The sequence below is a fragment of the Sarcophilus harrisii genome, chromosome 3 (assembly GCF_902635505.1).
Source record: "Sarcophilus harrisii chromosome 3, mSarHar1.11, whole genome shotgun sequence".
NCBI lineage: Eukaryota > Metazoa > Chordata > Mammalia > Dasyuromorphia > Dasyuridae > Sarcophilus > Sarcophilus harrisii.
The window spans coordinates 404,096,858-404,116,105 of record NC_045428.1 but is presented as its reverse complement, the minus strand read 5'-3'; the positions used below and the strand labels follow the sequence as shown (position 1 = coordinate 404,116,105).

General features: G+C 32.9%; 1 protein-coding gene across 3 annotated transcripts in view; it reads left to right on the top strand.

Annotated features, from left to right (window-relative positions):
• Positions 1-18,545, top strand: part of LOC100925948 (collagen alpha-1(XXVIII) chain) — a 53,350-nt gene extending 34,805 nt beyond the window's left edge. For 2 of the 3 annotated variants that reach the window (XM_031960507.1, XM_031960506.1), the window contains 7 exons: positions 5,718-5,753; positions 6,448-6,484; positions 8,061-8,618; positions 9,979-10,220; positions 12,552-12,642; positions 17,838-18,026; positions 18,503-18,545. In XM_031960507.1, the coding sequence (XP_031816367.1) occupies positions 5,718-5,753; positions 6,448-6,484; positions 8,061-8,618; positions 9,979-10,220; positions 12,552-12,642; positions 17,838-18,026; positions 18,503-18,510 (1,161 nt within the window). In that variant the 3' untranslated portion in view covers positions 18,511-18,545. The remainder of the gene's footprint in view (positions 1-5,717; positions 5,754-6,447; positions 6,485-8,060; positions 8,619-9,978; positions 10,221-12,551; positions 12,643-17,837; positions 18,027-18,502) is intronic. The other variant, XM_031960508.1, reaches the window with a different exon arrangement.
• Positions 18,546-19,248: the final 703 nt, after the last annotated feature.

Genomic DNA, 19,248 nt, shown 5'->3' with positions numbered 1-19,248 from the left:
TGTTTGCCTGCTGACCCTAGAAGATTTCTTTTTCATATACAGAGACTACTAGGGGATTAGAACTATGCCAGTCTGTTCACATTTGCCAAGGTTGTTATCCCATTTCCTTAATATTATAATCACTTTGTTAGGATAAGTACTGCATTCTCTTGTATTCTGGAATTGACTACTTAGATACAGTCTGGAGACTCCTTCCTCTTCATGCAGAATTAATTCTCAATTACTCCCTTGCTATTTAAATAGAGGTTCACCTAAGAGGAAATTATACACCCTCTGGGGATTCACACTGACAAGCTGTATACATATATATATATCATACAGTTTCTTGGGAACACCTGAATATATTGCTACAAATCCATGGTCCCTGAAATAAATTAATCACCCTTATGCTTTCAAACAGTCACTCAAACCAAACATTAACAGTCTTCTGCACCTTCCGAGTTTATATATTCCATCACACACCACTAGGAGGCCACTTTCCGAACTAGTCTACTTCACTGATTCCACGGTCAGGAGAATAAGACATTGTCTTATAGCCTAAATTGGAAGGTAGAAGGGATGTCCAAGGCCATCTAGTCCAATGTGAACCTGAACATAAATTTCTTTTACAACATAACAACAAATGGTCATCCAAGAAAACACAAGCATAGACAATCAATCAATAAACATTTATTAAGCACCTACTATGGGCCAGTATGGAGCTAAGCATTAGGGATGCAAAAAGAGGCAAAATTCTGTCTCAGCCCTCAAGGAGTTTCTAATAGGGGAGATGACATGTAAATATATGCAAAGCAAACTAGATACAGGATAAATTGGAAATAATTAAAAGAGGAAAAACAGTGGAATTAAGAGGGACTAGGAAAAGCTTCCTTAGAAGGTAGGGTTTATAATATTTATTAAAAGGAAAAGAAGATCTAGCTGGGATCTAGTCATAACAGCACGATGTAGTTGGGGGTTTCAGATGTTCCTGAATGTTTTTCTTTTTGAGTGTCTATACTTGTATTTCTTTGTGGAAATAGAAAAGTCAGTTTCCATTTTTTTTCTCCTAACATTTGATACTCATGCTAGGCTAACAAAGAATTTTAAAGGAATTGGCAATGATGAATTATTTTCTGACACTTTTTTTCTGCTATCATATGTATTGATGTCAGAGATGTCGGGCCTTTGATTGTCAGAGATTATGGGACCCTGACACACAAAGAACTTGGTGGCTATTTTAAAAAATCTATTTGCTCAGTTATTAAGTATATCTTAATATACAATAATAAACAAAAACTTAAAGAAGTTTTTACTCTTCCTATATCAGCATAAAGAATCTAGTTTTCAACATGGAATATTATATAATTATACAGTTAAAAAGTTGATCTGTTTAAGGATTTAGAGTAAAAAAAAAGGGGAGTATTTCCCTCCCTCTGACTGGTTGGCTGGTTGCCATCCATTTGATGAAAAATAAATGGAGCTTAACTATGAGAGAGAAATACATTTCCCTATATGGTGATCAAGACTAAGAAGATAGAGCAGAGTTTGATTTGGGTTTTGGAATGATTCTGGGACCTTTAACAATGAAATTAATCTATATTCAACTATCTCCCCTAGGCCATAGCTATGAGTCAGTGAGTTGGAATCAACTCACTGAGCAAAAGAAACTTCAGGGAAACCCCACAGAAAAGTACTTAGAAGCAGGTGGTAGATACTCTTCTTTCTTATGGCTCAGTGAATTTAATGTTTTAAACTGGGTTTGCCTTTACATAGTCTACATTTCCCAGTACACATCATAGCACAGCCACAATATTACCCATAATATTCTGGGTTCAAAGTCAAAAAGGACTAAGTTAAATACATTTAATTGTGGCCAACATTTCTTCCTTTTATTAATCTTTCCGAAGAAGGCTAAAAAAAATTAGTAGTAGTTTCAATAAGTATCTAACACTGCCTGTTTTATCTTATTTATCAGGAAAACACTAACATGGATATTCTGATTTTTAGTTTGATATGGAACTATTCCATCCTTCTAATACAAGGTGTTGAGCCAAAAGTAAAAACAAATAATGAAGTACTTCTGTGTTTTATTGCATGTACTTTCAGAGAACATTTGTAAATTGTAAAGGAAAAAATATAAGTTTATTCTCAGTACATATGAATTTGAAGGAAAATAAAGATGCTAATAGATGGAGGTGAAAAGGAAGAGCATTCATTATATGGAGTAAATAGACATAGAAAGAAGGAAGAACTGGAAAAACTGGAGGAAAAAAAAAAAACAATGAGACCAGTTTAGGATGTGTTGAGTTTTAGATGCTAACTGGACATATAATGGGAGATATTGAACTGAAACATAGATTCTCAAAGCCAAAAAGAACTTTCTGGGAAGTCCTCTAGGGGGACATAAATTTATTGGTTCTACAATATTCTGAATAAATGATCATTCAAGCTCTGCATAAACGTTAAAGTATTTTTCAGTTATTTTAAATTTTACTATTATTAAATATTACTTAATATTCATTAATTTGTATTTACTATTGTTTAAATTAAACAAATAAGAATAGCTTGGCTTCCATGACTCAGAACCACTTTGGTTTTCTGACTCCCCCTTCTCTGTCTCTATTTATTGGTTTCTATCTTCTTCATGACCCCTAATCGTGGGCATACCACAAGATTTTCTCTTTAACTTTCTTCTTTTGCTAAATTCTTTTGATTTAATATTGTATTTTTCCCCAATTACATGAAAAAAACAACAAGTTTAACATTCACTTTTTTAAATTTTGGGGTTCCAAATTTTCCTCCTCCCTTTATTTCCCTTTACCTTATATTAAGAAAGCAAGCAATTTGATAGAAGATATATATGTTGCAACTATGCAAAACATCGTTCCATGTTAGTCATGTTGTGAAAAAAAACATAAATTTAAAAAATAACGAAAGTAAAGAAAAAGTATGCTTTGATCTGCATCAGTTCTTTCTCTGGAAATGGATAGCATTTTTCATCCTAAATCTTTCAGTATTATCTTGGGTCATTATATTGCTGAGAAAATAGCTAAGTCATTTATAAGCTATAACTCTATATACAATGTTTTCCTAATTTTATCATTTCACTTTGCATCAATACATGTAAGTCTCTCCCAGTTTTTGTGAGAACATCCTCCTTGTTATTTCTAATAGCACAATACTCTTCTATCACAATCATATACAACAACTTGTTCATCCATTTCTCAATTGATGGTCATACCCTCTCCATTTCCTGATTCCCCTCCAAGTAATAGTAATTCACATTCCTCCAGAAAATTTATTCTCTATGTATTTCATATTAATTTATATGTGCATATATACTTTTTTATATATGAATTGTCCTACCCTATAAATTGTAAGCTTCTTGAGAGTAGCAGTTGTCTTAATGTAGTCTTTATATCAATGTGATTATTTTATCTTTAGTCCCCAGCCCAGTGCCTGTCCCATAACATAATTATCTGTTGGTTAATCCTCATGACAGACATTTATGTATCACTTTAAAGCTTACAAAGCACCTTGTATACACTGTTTCTTTTGGTGAGCAACCCAGTGAGATAAATACTGAAATTATTATTATGCTCATTGTACAAATAAGGAAACCAAAGTGACTTTCCCATGGTCACACAACTGCTAAGTACCAGAAATTTCTACAATTTCTACAAAATTTCTACAAATTTCTATCTACAAACCTATGCAATGTTTCCAAAAATTTCCCAGTTCCACAGGCTTAAAACGTTGGAGTTAGCAGTACTAAGAAGTAAGAACTGTGCTTTCCCAGAAAGTAATTGGATATTTGGCTGATGACTTGTGAGGTAACTTGCAGTTTTTGGAAGTTTGTTGTGGCACAGCTGGGAATAAGGCCAGAGAATAGAGGAAAAGAGAAGACCAGAGAATAAGAGTAGAAGAAACTGCAGTGATAGTTGTGGTGGTAACAACTAGCATTTAAATATAGTGTTAAGTTGTAACAAAGATGAACTGTGAAGGACTCTGATCAATACAAAGATACAGGACAATTCCAAAAGCCCCATGACAAATTAAATCAAATTTTTATATGTAACAAAAAGCTATCCACGTCCAGAGAGAACTGAACTCTGAGTACAGATCATGATTTTCTCATTTTCTTTGCTTTTCCAGCTTTTTAAAATATATATATAACTAATATGGAAATAAGTTTTACATGATTTTTCATGTATAATTGATATATTACTTTCATTCTCATTGGGTAAAGAAAGGAATCCAAGGTAGGAGAAAAATTTGGAACTCAAAATTTAAAGAAAAGAATGTTAAAATAAATAAATAATATTTTGGAAAAATTAGCTAAAGTGTTTGCCAAGCCCTTTAGAAATATTCTCTCATTTTACCCTATCAACAACCTTGGGCAGTAAATTCTCCTAGGTACCATATAAATATTTAATGGTGACCTTTCCTACCTTTGCTTATATATTAGTTACTTAATTTCAGTTCAGATAAGAAAGAAGAAAAATGTTCTAGAAGGAAGTCATTTTGAGAAACATAGAGTCTTGCAGTTCTCTCAAATCACTCTGTTCAAGTGATCATCTATCTCATCTGCTAAAAGACTAGTCATGACTACAACATCTAAAGCTAAAATATGGCTAGTAGGTGCTTAACTATGACTAATAGGCAAATGCTAACACTTGCATTATCCTAAAGATGATCTTGGCATTGATTGTGAAAGGGGACAAAAAAGTGAAAAAAGTGATATTAGGGAACCCTAAGTGATTTTTTTTTATAGCTTTTTATTTACAAGATATATTCATGGGTAATTTTTCAGCATTGACAATTGCAAAACCTTTTGTTTCAATTTTTCCCCTCCTTCCCCCCACTCCTCCCCAGATGGCAGGTAGACCAATACATGTTTAATGTTAAAGTATATGTTAAATCCTATATATATATATCCATATTTTGCTGCACAAGAAGAATTGGATTTTGAAATAACGTACAATTAACCTGTGAAGGAAATCAAAAATGCAAGCAGACAAAAACAGAGGGATTGGGAATGCTATGTAGTGGTTCACACTCATTTTCCAGAGTTCTTTTGCTGGAACCCTAGTGATTTTGAAGTTTTAAGTATCATCTGTTTGTTCCAGTATGATTTCTACATGTGCTTCCTAACTTCTCCAGCATTAGTAATTTGTGTCCTATAACTGTAAGAACACTTTTATGATGATAACCCAATCATTGATTTTCTTGATTCACTGAATGAATTGGACCCATCAGAGTCCTAAAAACCAGGCAGAGGCTTCATGTTTCTCATTAGCTATCATTTATATAGTACTTTAGAGCTTGCAATGCACTTTACATACCTCATTACATTTGAGTTTCACAACAGTCCTGTGTTTCCAAATGTTTCTCATTTGGATTTGAGCCTTTGTGTGCCAGAATTAGATCTAATCCCTCCATTTAATGCCACAGTCTGTTTTAGGCAGACACCCTAACACACTAATGTAGTGCTCATTAACACACCAGGCCCTGTGTGAATAGAGCACAGAAGGCTATGTAAGAGACAGCTGGTGTGTGAGCAATTTTGAAACTTTGGTTTTGGGCATTTTAAAAAATAAGCCTCAAAACCAGCACCAGTTTAGAAGGATACAGACTACGAGTGCCCTGCAAAAATATGTCCTTGATGAACTTGCAATGCAAGCAAAATGTTCTTGAAATTTTTATTTATAATAACTAATAAATTAATTTTCACACAGGGCAAAATTGGACCCAGAGATGATCAAGGCCTCACAGTAAGTGTCCTAGCTTGGAAATTTTGAAATTAGAATACATAAGCAACATAGTTTTATGATTTTGTTATATTATCCTATCCATTTCTTCCCATCTTTTCCATCTTTTGTTTGTCATCTTGTGTCGAATTCCATGTTCTCTATCTCCCCTTATACTTATTTTAAAATAAACATTTATATTCCATCAGACATTACCTTAATCCATTGGAGAAGGAAATGGCAAACCATTCCAGTAACTTTGCCAAGACAACCCCAAATGGGGTGATGAAAAGTCAGATACAATACAAACAATTGAACAACAAAATGATGCAATAGAACAGGAATCATTAGCTTCTACATTATAAGTTTACTGCTATGATTTCTTGCCCTCTCAGTTGATGGGGGAGATAGGGAGAGAGAGGATCTGGAACTGAAAATTAAATTAAATTAAATTAAATTGAATAGAAATGAAATTATTGCTGTGAGCTCAGCAGTTGCATGAAATATATTTACTTAGCTAGAAAAAAATAGAAATATTTTGAAAGTCTTTAAAGAAGTAGGACTTATTAATGAAATGACATTTGACATTTGCTTCATAACTTGTATTCATAAGTTTGTAACAAAATAAATATTTCAGTAATTTTGACTGAATAATAAAGATTGCTAAAAGTGGTCAAATAATGTTATTTATTATTAATTAATGGTCCTATTTGTACAGAGAGAAGATATAATTAAATTAATTAAAGAAATATGTGGTAAGTTTATTTTGTTTTATAAAGCTGATATTTTAGTTTATCTTTTTTTAGTGGTTATCTTTTTTAATTTACTCTTTTCTGAAAGTGTGAGTGAGTAAACTGTGTGTTTGTGTGTGTGTGTGTGTGTGTCTATGTATATCTTTTACTACCCACTCACTCTGATGACTGAAGCCACTGAAACTCATTTATAATTTTAATAATACTCTCACTAGTCCTTTGTATACTATATTCTTACTCCCTTCAAAAACCAGTTTTTCACTTTGCCAAGAGATCAAGATTCAGTGAATGGAGATTTATTTAATGGTAAAAGCAGAAATAGGGATAAAACTCATGAAAATAAAACCTTACTCTGATTGTTCTTCCCTCTTCCCAAAGTATAATAGTAAGGTCTAACTACAAGGTTCATAACCTAGGATCCATAAACCTGGATTTTTTTTTTAAATCTTGATAAGTTAAAGTTTTCAATGTAATTTATTTCTTTTATTATCATATATATTTTATTTTATGCCTTTGGAAACATTATTCTGAGAAGGATTCTTTAGACTGCCATAAGGATTCATGATATAAGAAAGCTTAAGAACTCCTTATTGATTTGGTGACTTGATTGTTGGCTAGTTTAAAAACATTTAAATATTTTAATATGTCCTGGACTCAAGGATACCCAACCAGATACATAAGGACAGAAATTAACTTGTGATTTTATTGACATAGGGAATTCCAAGGTGAGAAGACTCTGTATCCAATTTATCTGCATATATCTGATTTGTACATAATTTTCATATTTTCGTGTTGTCTCCCCCATTAGAATGTGAGTTACTTACAAATTATCTTTTGTTTTATATTCCCAGTGCTTAGCACAGTAGCTAGCATATAGTAGGTCCTTAATAAATGCTTTTTGAAGGACTAACTCTTCTATAAGGGAAAGAGAAGTCTCAGTCATCTCAGAACTCCTGCTTATTTGACATTCTGCCAGTTTCCAAGTAAAAATTCCCTTTACAACCTACCCAGCTAGTAGTCAGCTCCTATTAGGGCAGGATACCATTATTTCCCTTAACTAACCTTGTAGCTAGATTACCTTAGTGGGAAGTTTTATCTATATTCCTTGACATCACAAACCCAACTACCACATTCCCTATGCAATCCTTTCCATTCTTGGCTTTGTCAAGAAAGTTCAAAAGTAGCTAAATAAAATATTACATTATAATCTAATTCTCTTCTATTCCAAAAAATACATGTCTTTCAGTATATTTACTTGTTTTTCAGTTGTTTCATATTTTTCTCCCCAACGAGGCTGTAAGCTTGCTGAAGATAGCTAGGATTATTTATTTAGGTTTTGGGTAAGGAATAAGAGAACTCTTCATAGGATTTCACTTTTTCTGGACACAAAAGAAGAATTCAGAAATGATGATTGATCGTGAAGTCATTATGATGGCAAAGGCCTTTTCTGGCAAGGTTGATGTAAACCTTTAAATATAGGGAGTTTCATTTCAAGTTATTGTTCCAATATAAGCATTAAGAAAGTGACTATACCCTCTGCTAAACCAATTCTTAACTTTCCTGTGTTTTTATTCTATAGGGTGTACCATTAATTGTAAAGATATACCAATGGAGCTTGTTTTTGTGATCAATAGCCCTGAAAGTTTGGGACCTGAAAACCTAGAGGTCATCAAAGACTTTGTCATATCTCTAGTTGACAGAGTCACTATAGGGAGAAATGCTACCAGAATTGGCCTTGTGCTATATGGTTCAGAAGTTCAGCTCAGATTTGGTCTGGACAGATTCATTGCCAAACAGGATGTGAAGCATTCAATTAGGAAAATATCATATATGGGAAAAGGTTCTTATACTGGCACAGCCATCCACAAAGCAACTCGAGAAGCATTTTGGGGGGCCCGGACTGATGTCAGAAGAGTAGCTGTTGTGATTACAAATGGCCAAACAGAGAAGAGTGAAGCTATCAGATTAGAAGCTGCTGTCAGGGAAGCTCATGCAGCCAATGTTGAGATATATGCAATTGGAATTGTTAATACTTCAGATCCAAGACAATATGAATTTGTCCGGGAATTAAACCTGATTGCATCAGATCCAGACAGGGAGCACATGTACCTCTCTGACAGCTTCAGTGCTCTCCCAGGTAGGTGTATATCAGATAATAAGAATTATTACAATATCGGCAATTACTGAAGAAGGGTCAATATCTGTAATAATGTGTATTCATTCACTGAGCAATCATTCTTTAGGCACCAGTTACTATGTGCAAAGCATGGTGGTAGGCACTGGAGAGATACCCCCTTTATATAGAATAAAATCCTCATTGTCCCATAAATTACTTAAATAAGTACAAAATTCAGTACTTTGCATTGATTTTGAAATATACATACTGTGTCAATAGAATAACAGGCAAAAAGGACAAGGCACAGAATTCCAGGACCCAGATAAATCATTTGTCATAATGAGCTCTTGCCACATCTGAGAATTAAGCACTGTTCTTAATAGTGACCCAGTATTTATTATAAACTGCTTAAGAGATGGAAGAAAGTCTATCCTTTCCTCTGAAATCCCTTTAATATGTAATATAATGTACTGTATATCAGGGCTTGCTTTAACATCTTCCTCCCTTCTCTTCTGAAGAATTTCTTCTCATTTCCTTGTATCTTTATCTCTTCTCTGTCTCCTCATCCCAAATCCCTACCTGCTCCAAGATAATTGTCAGTTAATACCTCCAAGTTCTTAGCTGATAAATGCTTATGATATTATGCCTCCCAGAGTTATTTGCTTTTTTCTGGAGAAATTCTATACAATCAAAAATCTTTATTACCCAAAAGAAACAGAGAGCACTACATTAGTGAGATATAAGAAACATTTTAAAATATGTTTTAATAATTGGTTTCCTTTGCAATTCTATGTACTTTATTTTATAAATATAAAAACAATTATTCTGAGAAAGGGTCCATAGGTTTCAACTGAGGGAACAAAAAATGGTTAACAGCTTCTGATCTTAGGGATGCTCCTAATGTGATATTTATATAAACCAGTGCTATAGAGGTAGAAGGAGAATAGAACTTTGGAATCATGGCTTGAAAGTCATCAATAGGTACTACATGAAAAAAGAAGTAGATAAGAAAGAGAACCAAGATGAAGAGTAATGAAAATAAAAGGTTATCATTTTTGGAAAAGAAATAAATATGTCATCCCTTTATTTCTTTCACATCTTATTATCTCTCATTATTAACTCTCTCCTCTCCCCACTACCACATGGATAAGAATTTCCATTGGAGTTAACAATCTCTATAGACTCTTGGATCTTTATTCATAGTTGATAATTATATTTCAGTATAATTAGTTTTCTTTTTAAAGCCTCTGTATTTTATTCTATGCATTTAAAAACCATATTCTAAGAACTCTATGACATACATAAAAAGGATAAGAATCCTTGCTTTAGACCATCATTCCATCTTATTCTTTTTTTTTCTTTTCTTTTCTTAAAAAAAAAGATTTGGAGTTCAAGTTGGCAAACCAATTTTGTGCTAATGAACATAATGCATTAATTTCTGGACAAATTAGAAATGATGGGATAACTGGAAAGCCTTTTAAATCTGCATTGTCCAATTCTGCAAATAACTTACTCTACAACAGCAACAGAAAGAATGGACAAGTGATTTCATCAGATAAACAGAAAGCATATATAGAAGAAAACTATTTTGGCTCTAACAAGCATTCTCAACCAGTCACAATGGTATAGTATAAGTTTCTTAAAATGCATTCTAATGAAATATAAGTGTGTGGGCATTTATATATCTTTCTGATTAATTACATTGTAGAACTCTTTGGTTAATAATCTTGAGTTCTAGTCATTGTAATTGTTAGAGTAGAAAAAACTAAATTTCATGTTTTACCTACAAATTAAAAAATTAAACAACTAAATTAATATCATCCTTCAAAGTGGTTACTTTAGAAGGGTATATATTAATTCCAATGATTCTTTCATTGTCCATTTATGAATTGGATTTTGGCATCCTGCAAGCAAATCAGAATTATTACTATATATTGCCACATTCAGTTTGGAAGTAAAATTAATATTGTACAACTTGGCTAATCACATTATTAATCACATTTAGCTCTAAATTACTTTTGGCAATTTTTTTAAAAATATATCAACAACTTTAATCCACTTGGCTCTTTTTATCAATGAGGTGATTCAGAACAATTCCCATAGACTTGATGGAGAGAGCCATCTGCATCCAGAAAGAGGACTATGGGGACTAAATGTGGATCACAACATAGTATTTTCACCTTTTTTGTTATTGTTTGCTTGCTATTTTTTCTCTTTCATTTTTCTTCTTTTTTTGATCTGATTTTTCTTGTGCAACATGATAAATAGAGAAATGTTTAGAAGAATTACATATTTTAACCTATATTGGATTACTTGCTGTCTAGAGGAAGGGGATAGGAAGAGGGTGGGAAAAAAATTTGGAACACAATGTTTTGGAAAGGATGAATGTTGAAAGCTATATTTGTATATATTTTGAAAATAAAAGGCTATTATTTAAAAATAAATTTAATTGTTTAAAATCAAAACAACCTCCTAAGAATTAATCCTGGATTTGGAATAAATGGACATGTGTTTCAAATTTGTGTGAATTTAAGCATTCATCTTTATAGGACTCAGTTTGCACATCAGTAAAATGAATGTGTTAGACTATATGATTTCTGTGTTCCCTTGTAGCTCTAAATCGGCAATCCTGTCTTCCTAAGACTTACTACCATGAGGAGTATTCAAAAAAGAATGCCCCAAAATGTTGAAAGGAAATTGCTAAAATATATAAAGACAGCATCTCTCAAGTAAATTGGAGCCTAGCCCCCCAAAAATTAGAGTCCTAGTTTTTAAGGGAATGACACTCAGTTGGATCTCAAAATATGTTTAAATCTATGAGTATGTTTGTATAAAACTTAGTCACATTACCTTTTCATCACACCTTTGTTGTCTTTAAAAGTAGCTAAAAATATAATAGGACAGCTAAGTATAGAATGGAGGGCTTGGAGCTAGGAAGACCTAAATTAAAATCCATCTCAGTCACTAGCTATATGATATTAGTCAAGTCAGTTAACCCTGTGTGCCTCAGTTTCCTAATCTGTAAAATGAGTCAGAAAAGGAAATGGTAAATCAATCCAATATCTTTGCGGGGAGGAGGGATGAGGTTCCAAAGAGTTATACTGAACAACAACAATATAAAGCAATCTAGGGTCTTTTGAGGATCTTTTAACAATACAATTATTTTTCAAATTTTGCTTGTTTAAAATATGTTTGAAGTATATTTCTTTCCGTTTTCCTGCCCCCTGCCCATGATTTCATAGGATCTGGGATTTAGAACAAAAAGGGACCATTGAGGTCATCTTTTCCAATAATTTTATTATATAATTGAGTTATCTAAATCTCAGTACTTGCTTAAGGTCACACAGATTCTGTGGGATTCTAAGAAGTAGGATACTATTCTAGATCCCTTGATTACAACTATTCTTAGGACTGAAATTTTCATTTCACAACATCGATATAGAAAACTCAACTATATAATAAGAGTATTGGACAAGATTTGTGTATCCTGTAACTCACTCTTTTTTGGACAATTATGGATGAGTACTTAGAACTTCAAGAATTTAGCTATGTCAGATATCTATATGGAAAGTGAAAAAGTAAATTCATATTTTATTTGTGAGACACAAAATATCTGGATATTTCTGAATGTCAGAATGATTGATTGATTTTTTTTGATTGATTGATCTTTTGGATAGTTACGTTCATGTACATACACATAGTCTTTCTGAAAAACAGTGTCTTGAACATAGTGAAGATTTGATAAATATGTATTAATTGATTAAAAGAGGATGATCATACTCTGAATGATTCCATAGTGAAAGATTCAAAAGGTAGCAGAAAGCTAGAGGGAACAGAGAAGATTCTCAGAGTCCAACCAAGAATTAATCTAATCCTAATTTTTTATGGACTGAAGTAAGTATGTAGGGGGGGGTGCATTTCTTTTTTGTTTGTTTTGTTTTGGTTTTTTTACAGAACAAAGAATCACTGGCATTACTATATGAAAACTATGAAGAAAAACATGAGAAAGTAAAACAGCTACCTATATCTTCAGTGAATCTGCAAGGTATTAGAGTTAATCATAAATTCAATTCAATAAGCACTTACTGAACACCTAGTAGGGGTAAGATATTGTGATGGGTATTGGAGACATAAAAACAAAATTAAACATTTCTTATACTTTTTGTACTTATATGCTACTGAGGGAGACAGCTGAGCTGTACTTGAAGGAAGTTAAGAATTCTAAAAGGTAAAAATGAGACAGATGAATACAGAATCAAATGAAGGGAAGAGGAAAGGGAGATAATCATTTGTGGAAAGTCCTTGAGGTGGGAAATATATATAGAAAACAATTTGCAGGGTTTTTTGATTAGAATAATGAATACATGAAGGATATGGCAGGAAATATAACTGAAAAGGGTGATAGGAGAAATTGTGAAGGATTTTAAATACTAGGCAAAAGAATCTATACTTTGTTATAAAGGCAGTTGGAAGCCTCTGAAGCATTTTAAATAGCAAAAGGATGTAGTTAGGTCTTGCTTTAGGCATACAAATTTGGCAGCTATATGAAGGATAAATTGGAAAGAGAAAAAACTGGTAGCAAAAGAGACTAATTCGGGGATTACTAACAATTGTCCTGATTAAACATAATGGGGTTCTCTATTGGGATAGTGGTAGTATAAGTGGAGAGATAGAGGAGAATATCAAAAAAGTTGTAGAGAGAGACTCAAGACAAAGGGAAGTTATTGGATATTAGAGGTCAGGAAGAAGGAAAAAATCAAGGCACCAGTTTCCAAACTTGGATCACTAGAAGAATGATGGGCTCTGAAAAGAAAGTTTGAGAAGGGATAAGTTGAAAAAATAAGCTCTGTTCTGGACATGTTGAATTTGAAATGTTTTCCATGATATCCAGGTGGAAATGTCAAACAGATATTGCTAATATAAAATTAGAGTCCCGGGAAAAGACTGGGACTAAATGTATAGATGTAATATGGTCATCCACATAAAGATAATAATTGCATCCATGAAAAGAATTGAGTACATGGGAAAGGGCTATAGGAGAGGTAGGAAGAAAATGAAAAGCTAAGATAGTAGAAATTATAAAAGATAGAGAAATACAGGGGAAAAAAAAGAAAGAATAGTGCCACAGAATCCAAGGGAAAAGAGTATCCAGTAAAAAAGAATGGTACATAGTATCAAAAATTTTAGAGAGCTAAAGAATTAGGATTGAGAAAAAGCTAGTGAATTTAGTAGATAAGAGGTCATTAGTAACCATATATGTAATTAGATCATATTAAAAATTAATTTAATATAAATATTAAAGGTTTGCAAATAAAGTGTTATATGTTAGCTATTATTGTTAGTATTATCTGGATCATTTCTTTTTTTAACACAATTAAGAAAGAAATGGTCCTGTCATTATCCTGATATATTCCTTCTTATTCTGGGTTCTAGGTACTATTGTACACTTGGCTAATACAGTTGCTTTCTAATAAAAAGTATTAGACTATGAGTTCATCTTCTATAGCTCACTGAAATCATCCTCAGAAAAGCTCCAATAGGAGGCAAGACAATAGGAATTAATGTGGGGAACCCTGAAACTGTCTCTACTTTGGGAGGGAGCTGGGGTAAAACACTTGAGAAACTCCTTGAAGGAGAGAGTCTCCTTGAACCCTTGCCTCTGTGAAACCCTTGCCCGGGAATCAAGATAAGTAGTTTCATTCCGTTATCTTGTTGGGAGTAGAGAGTCCAGGACCACTCCTACTTAGCACGAGCTGAAGATCTAGATATCGAGCTCAAATTGGCTCCACCACTCCCAGTAAGCTGTCCCATTCTCCCATCTAGGTCTGGGGGCAGTAATATCATTCAGCTGAAACTTCTATTCAATTTGAAGATTTAGGTTTGATTTCAACTCAAACTGCACCTAACCCCTAGCAAGTTTCATTATAAAAAAGGGCAACTTGGGGCACTTCTTTGCAGAAGGCCCAAAGCAGGAATCATGCAAGCCAAGGAACCTCTCTCTCTCTGTCTCTCTCTCTGTCTCTCTCTCTGTCTGTCTCTCTGTCTGTCTCTCTCTTTCTCTCTCTCTCTCTCTCTCTCTCTCTCTCTCTCTCTCTCTCTCTCTCTCTCTCTCTCTCTTTCTCTCTCTCTCTCTCTCTCTCCCCCCATAGCTGCCTAAGAGGACTCTCTGCTCACTGAAAAGACATTCTTCTTTCAGCATTAAACCCTCTTTATCTGTCTCACCTATTTCCCTAACAAGACCACACCCCTCTTTACCTTTCTGCCAGGACTCCTCTGTTAGACTTTTACTTTTTTGTCAGGACCTTGCCATGAAGGAAGTCAGTCTTCCTAGCAAAGGCTGATTTCTCAGTTCCAACAATAAAGTTCTTTTTGCCAGTCTAATTTTTTGGGTTTGTAAATTCTTTTACAAAGGACCTGCACCAATCAGAAGAGGTTCCCACAACTCTCTGCCCTGCGCCCAACCTCATCAGAATGACATGGATCTCATTCTCTGCCTACAAGATTTGGATATTCTCACACAGATGTCTAAAATTTGAAAGTTTTTCATTCCATGTAGCTTAAAGAAAGCAACTATTTGAGATGGTGACAATAATTTATGATATTGTTCTTAAGTTTTTATGAATCAGTACTATCAGATAATGGCTTGTTCTATGATAATGGTCCAGTTCTAGTAGAGTTTATTGGTTGAGTTTTCCAAGACATTTTGAGGTCACACTTATGCTATAAGATTTGTGGTCTGTTGGTCCATGAAAGACAACAAATTTTTGATGTATAATTCTAGTCATCAGGTCATTCTTATTAGATATTTATCCCATAAGTGCGGAATTTTTCCAGCTGCTATCAGGTTTTGATGTCTATCACTTCTTTGAATTTCCAGCAGATGAGGGATAGGTATTCCTCATTTATTCTGATCTATCTAACCTTCTTTTGGTTCCAGTGCCAAAGAATACTACTTGGTCTGCTGTACTACTCTGTCCAACTAATTATCATCATGGTTTCAAACAGGATCAGCCTACAACCCTATGCTGTCCTATTTATTCTTAGATTCACAGAAATGATCATCTCACTGTGATACTAAATCCATGGAATTCTCAGAACCTAATTTACCAGCATACTTTGCCATTGTTCCTTTTCCCTCCATGACATAGATAATGGGAGACTATTATTCATACATATATATATATATACAACTCCTCAAAGGGAATATTAATATATTAATAAATGTGAAGGGGATTATTTTATGACGACAAGAGAATTTATTTTTCTAAGTATGTTGAAGTTATCAAGCTTCATAATATACACATGTATTTAATCTTACATTAATAATACTAAGAAATACACATAAAGTTTCTGTTTGAATTCATACCAGTTATTAGGTACCTTAAAGTATGTTCATTATAAGCTATTGCTACTAAAATTTCTCAGGCTAAGATGCTAGTTGAAGGATTGATCTGGGTTCCAGGAAAAAAAGACCTAAGGAGTTTGATCTGGTGCTGGCAGGGTGTGGTTCATTTTCCCAGGTAGAAATCTTTGAGTTAATGAAGGGGACTTTCTACAAATTCTGTCTGCCTTCTAATAACCAGATTAATTAAAGTCAAAGAGACAGTCACCAAATAGTCTTCCAGGTGATGAATTTCTTAGACAAAGAAACTCTTCACCTTCATTTGCTCATCAGTGGATAGAGTAACTATACAGAAGAATGCCAAGAATCAGGAAATAGATTTTCTTGTTTGAGGAACAAAGAAACTAATGTCTGTATTTCAGAGTAAGTTGAGGAAATATAAGGAGTCTGGAAAGGTAGGCAGAAATCCCAAGCTGCACATGGTTTTAAAAGCTAGAGAATTTTATATTGGATTCTATAGGTGAGTGGAAGATGTATGGGAGTGGGGAGATCTTAAGAAAGGAAAACCAACAAACAGGCTATTAAAATAATACAGGTGTGAGATGATAATGCACTAGGGTAGTGGCAAGATCAGAAGAGAGAAGAGAGTCTCTATGATAGATGTTGTGAAAGTACTTAGTTACTGATTGGATATGGGACATGAGAGAGAATAAGAATACAACTTAGGAAAAAGCTACAATCTAACAGAAAGATGATGGATTCATAGAGCAGACTGAAACAAAATATATAGACATATGTAGATATGTGTATTTATTTCCATAAATATGTATATATGTATATACATACATAGAGAGAGAGGTGAATTTTTGTTAGTTGAAAAAATTTAATTTAAAAATGAAATTCTAAAAATAGAATGAAGTGAAGATATTACATTGAAAAAAAAATCACTATACTGATCAACCATGATTCCAAAGGACTGATGATGAAGAATGATACCCACCTCTTGAAAATACAAAATGAGACATGTGTTTTTGGACTTGACCAATGAAGAAATCTATTTTGCTTAACTATGAATATTTGTTATAAAGGGTTGTGCTTTTATTTTCTCTTAGATTTGAGGTGGAGAGAAAGAGGGAAGGAAAATAATTAATGCTTCTTTATTAAGGGGAAATGATTTTTTGTGTTTTTGTTGTTTAGTGAGATTATTGGCAGCCTTGGGAAAAGAGGCCTAAATTATTTATGCAGATCAAGACATTCTTCATATATCACCTTCTACCACCACCTTCTAGAATAGCAAAAATAGAATATATATATATATATATATATATATATATATAATTCAATGTTAATGCTTCAGAAAAACATTTATGTTAATAATATGGTAGTGTGTGAGCATAAATTGAGCAAAACTTTTGACCAAATAATTCCATTTTATCTTTAAAAAATTTAAAAAGAACTTGCTTGTGCAAAAAAAAAAAAAAAAAGAACTTGTTTGTCTTATTTGTAATAACAAACAACTGGAAAAAAAAGTTAGACATCCAACAATTGGAGAATCATGGGAATTTTAAATTTTGTCCAGATATATGATTTAATTGGTGTCAGGAACCCAGTGAGAAAGCTCCCTCCACCAATATGGATCAAGACCTGCTGAAAACAAAATCAAACACAGGAGAAATTCAAGAAGTTGACATAGAGCAAATGCATTTTTGTTTGCTTCTACTATATAAAATGCTAAGGATTTCTATAGATTTTTATTCTTTATATATTTGATTGTTTCATTCTGTTGATAAGCATTAAGTGCATAATAAAAATGTCTTTAGTGCTATATGATTACTAACAGGTACATTTCCTATTCACTTTGGGTTTTTTTTTTAATTTGTTTTTCTTTTGTTTTTTAGAAAATACATGGAATTCACAATGTCAATTAAATTTAGATCAAGGATCATGCCGTATATATGTTATAAAATGGTACTATGATAAGAAAGCAAATGCTTGTGCTCGGTTTTGGTATGGTGGTTGCAATGGAAATGCTAATCGCTTTAACAGTGAAGATGAATGTATAAAGGCCTGTGTGTTTTCCCACAGAGGTACAGTGCAATAATATATTCAACTGCAAAATGAGGGAATGATACAAAGTAAATTAAATTCCCATTGAAATCACAACTGAAAATTTCTTCAGAAATGATAGCAAATTCAATTTACTTCTTTCCATTTGTCATGTTAGGGAAACCTTGTTGAAAATCCTGTTTTTCTTTCCCATCATTGCACAGGGAAAGAAAAGGTTTATATAGATACATATTAGTGGCCCACAAGCATTTTCACTTATATTTAAATATGTTGTGAACTTTGAATGATGACACCAAATCATCAGAGGAAATGTCTGATGCTCTGAGCTATTCTGCTTTTTGTTTAGTATAATAAAAATTAGGGAATAAAGTTGGATTGGAGGAGGAGTAATGGTATAGAAAGAATAGGAAAAGCCTTTAGAGTGTATGTGTGCCTGTGTGTCTGTGTGTATGTATGTGTTTATATCAAAACTTAAAAGTTTCTTTTTATTTTTCAGAAACCTGAAGTATTGAAGTAGATTCTCCAGTTCTATAATAGGAGAAAAAAGATGTGTTTTAATTCAAAGAACAAAATATTGTATGTATTCAACTTTTTGTTAAATCACTTGTCACATGATTTTAAATAATACTTTTTATTTATTTCATATCACCTTATAATGATTTTTTACATTTCAATCTTTTTTTAATTATTATAACTTTTTATTGACAGAACATATGCATAGGTAATTTTTTACAGCATTATCCCTTGCACTCACTTCTGTTCTGACTTTTCCCTTCCCTCCCTCCACCCTCTCCCCTAGATGGCAGGCAGTCCTATTCATGTTAAATATGTTATAGTATATCCTAGATACAATATATGTGTGCAGAACTGTGCAGTTCTCTTGTTGCACAAAAAGAATTGGATTCAGAAAGTAAAAATAATGTGGGAAGAAAAAACAAAAAATACACACAGTTCACCTTCATTTCCCAGTGTTCCTTCTCTGGGTTTTACATTTTAATCTAATTAACAATAAATATCACTTAGGGATTCATAACATTTATTGAGTGAATATTTTGTCTTTTAAGAGAAAAAGAACAAGATAAATGACTATTATGGTTCAATTTTTTTTTCCTTGAAAGGCTTTGTTTTGTACCTATTGACTAGATACAAAGTTTCTACTGTGTATAATAAAGTTGTTTTTAAGTGAATTCCAGTTTTTCAGTCTGACAAAAAATTTTACCAATTCCAGATATGTTCAAGTAA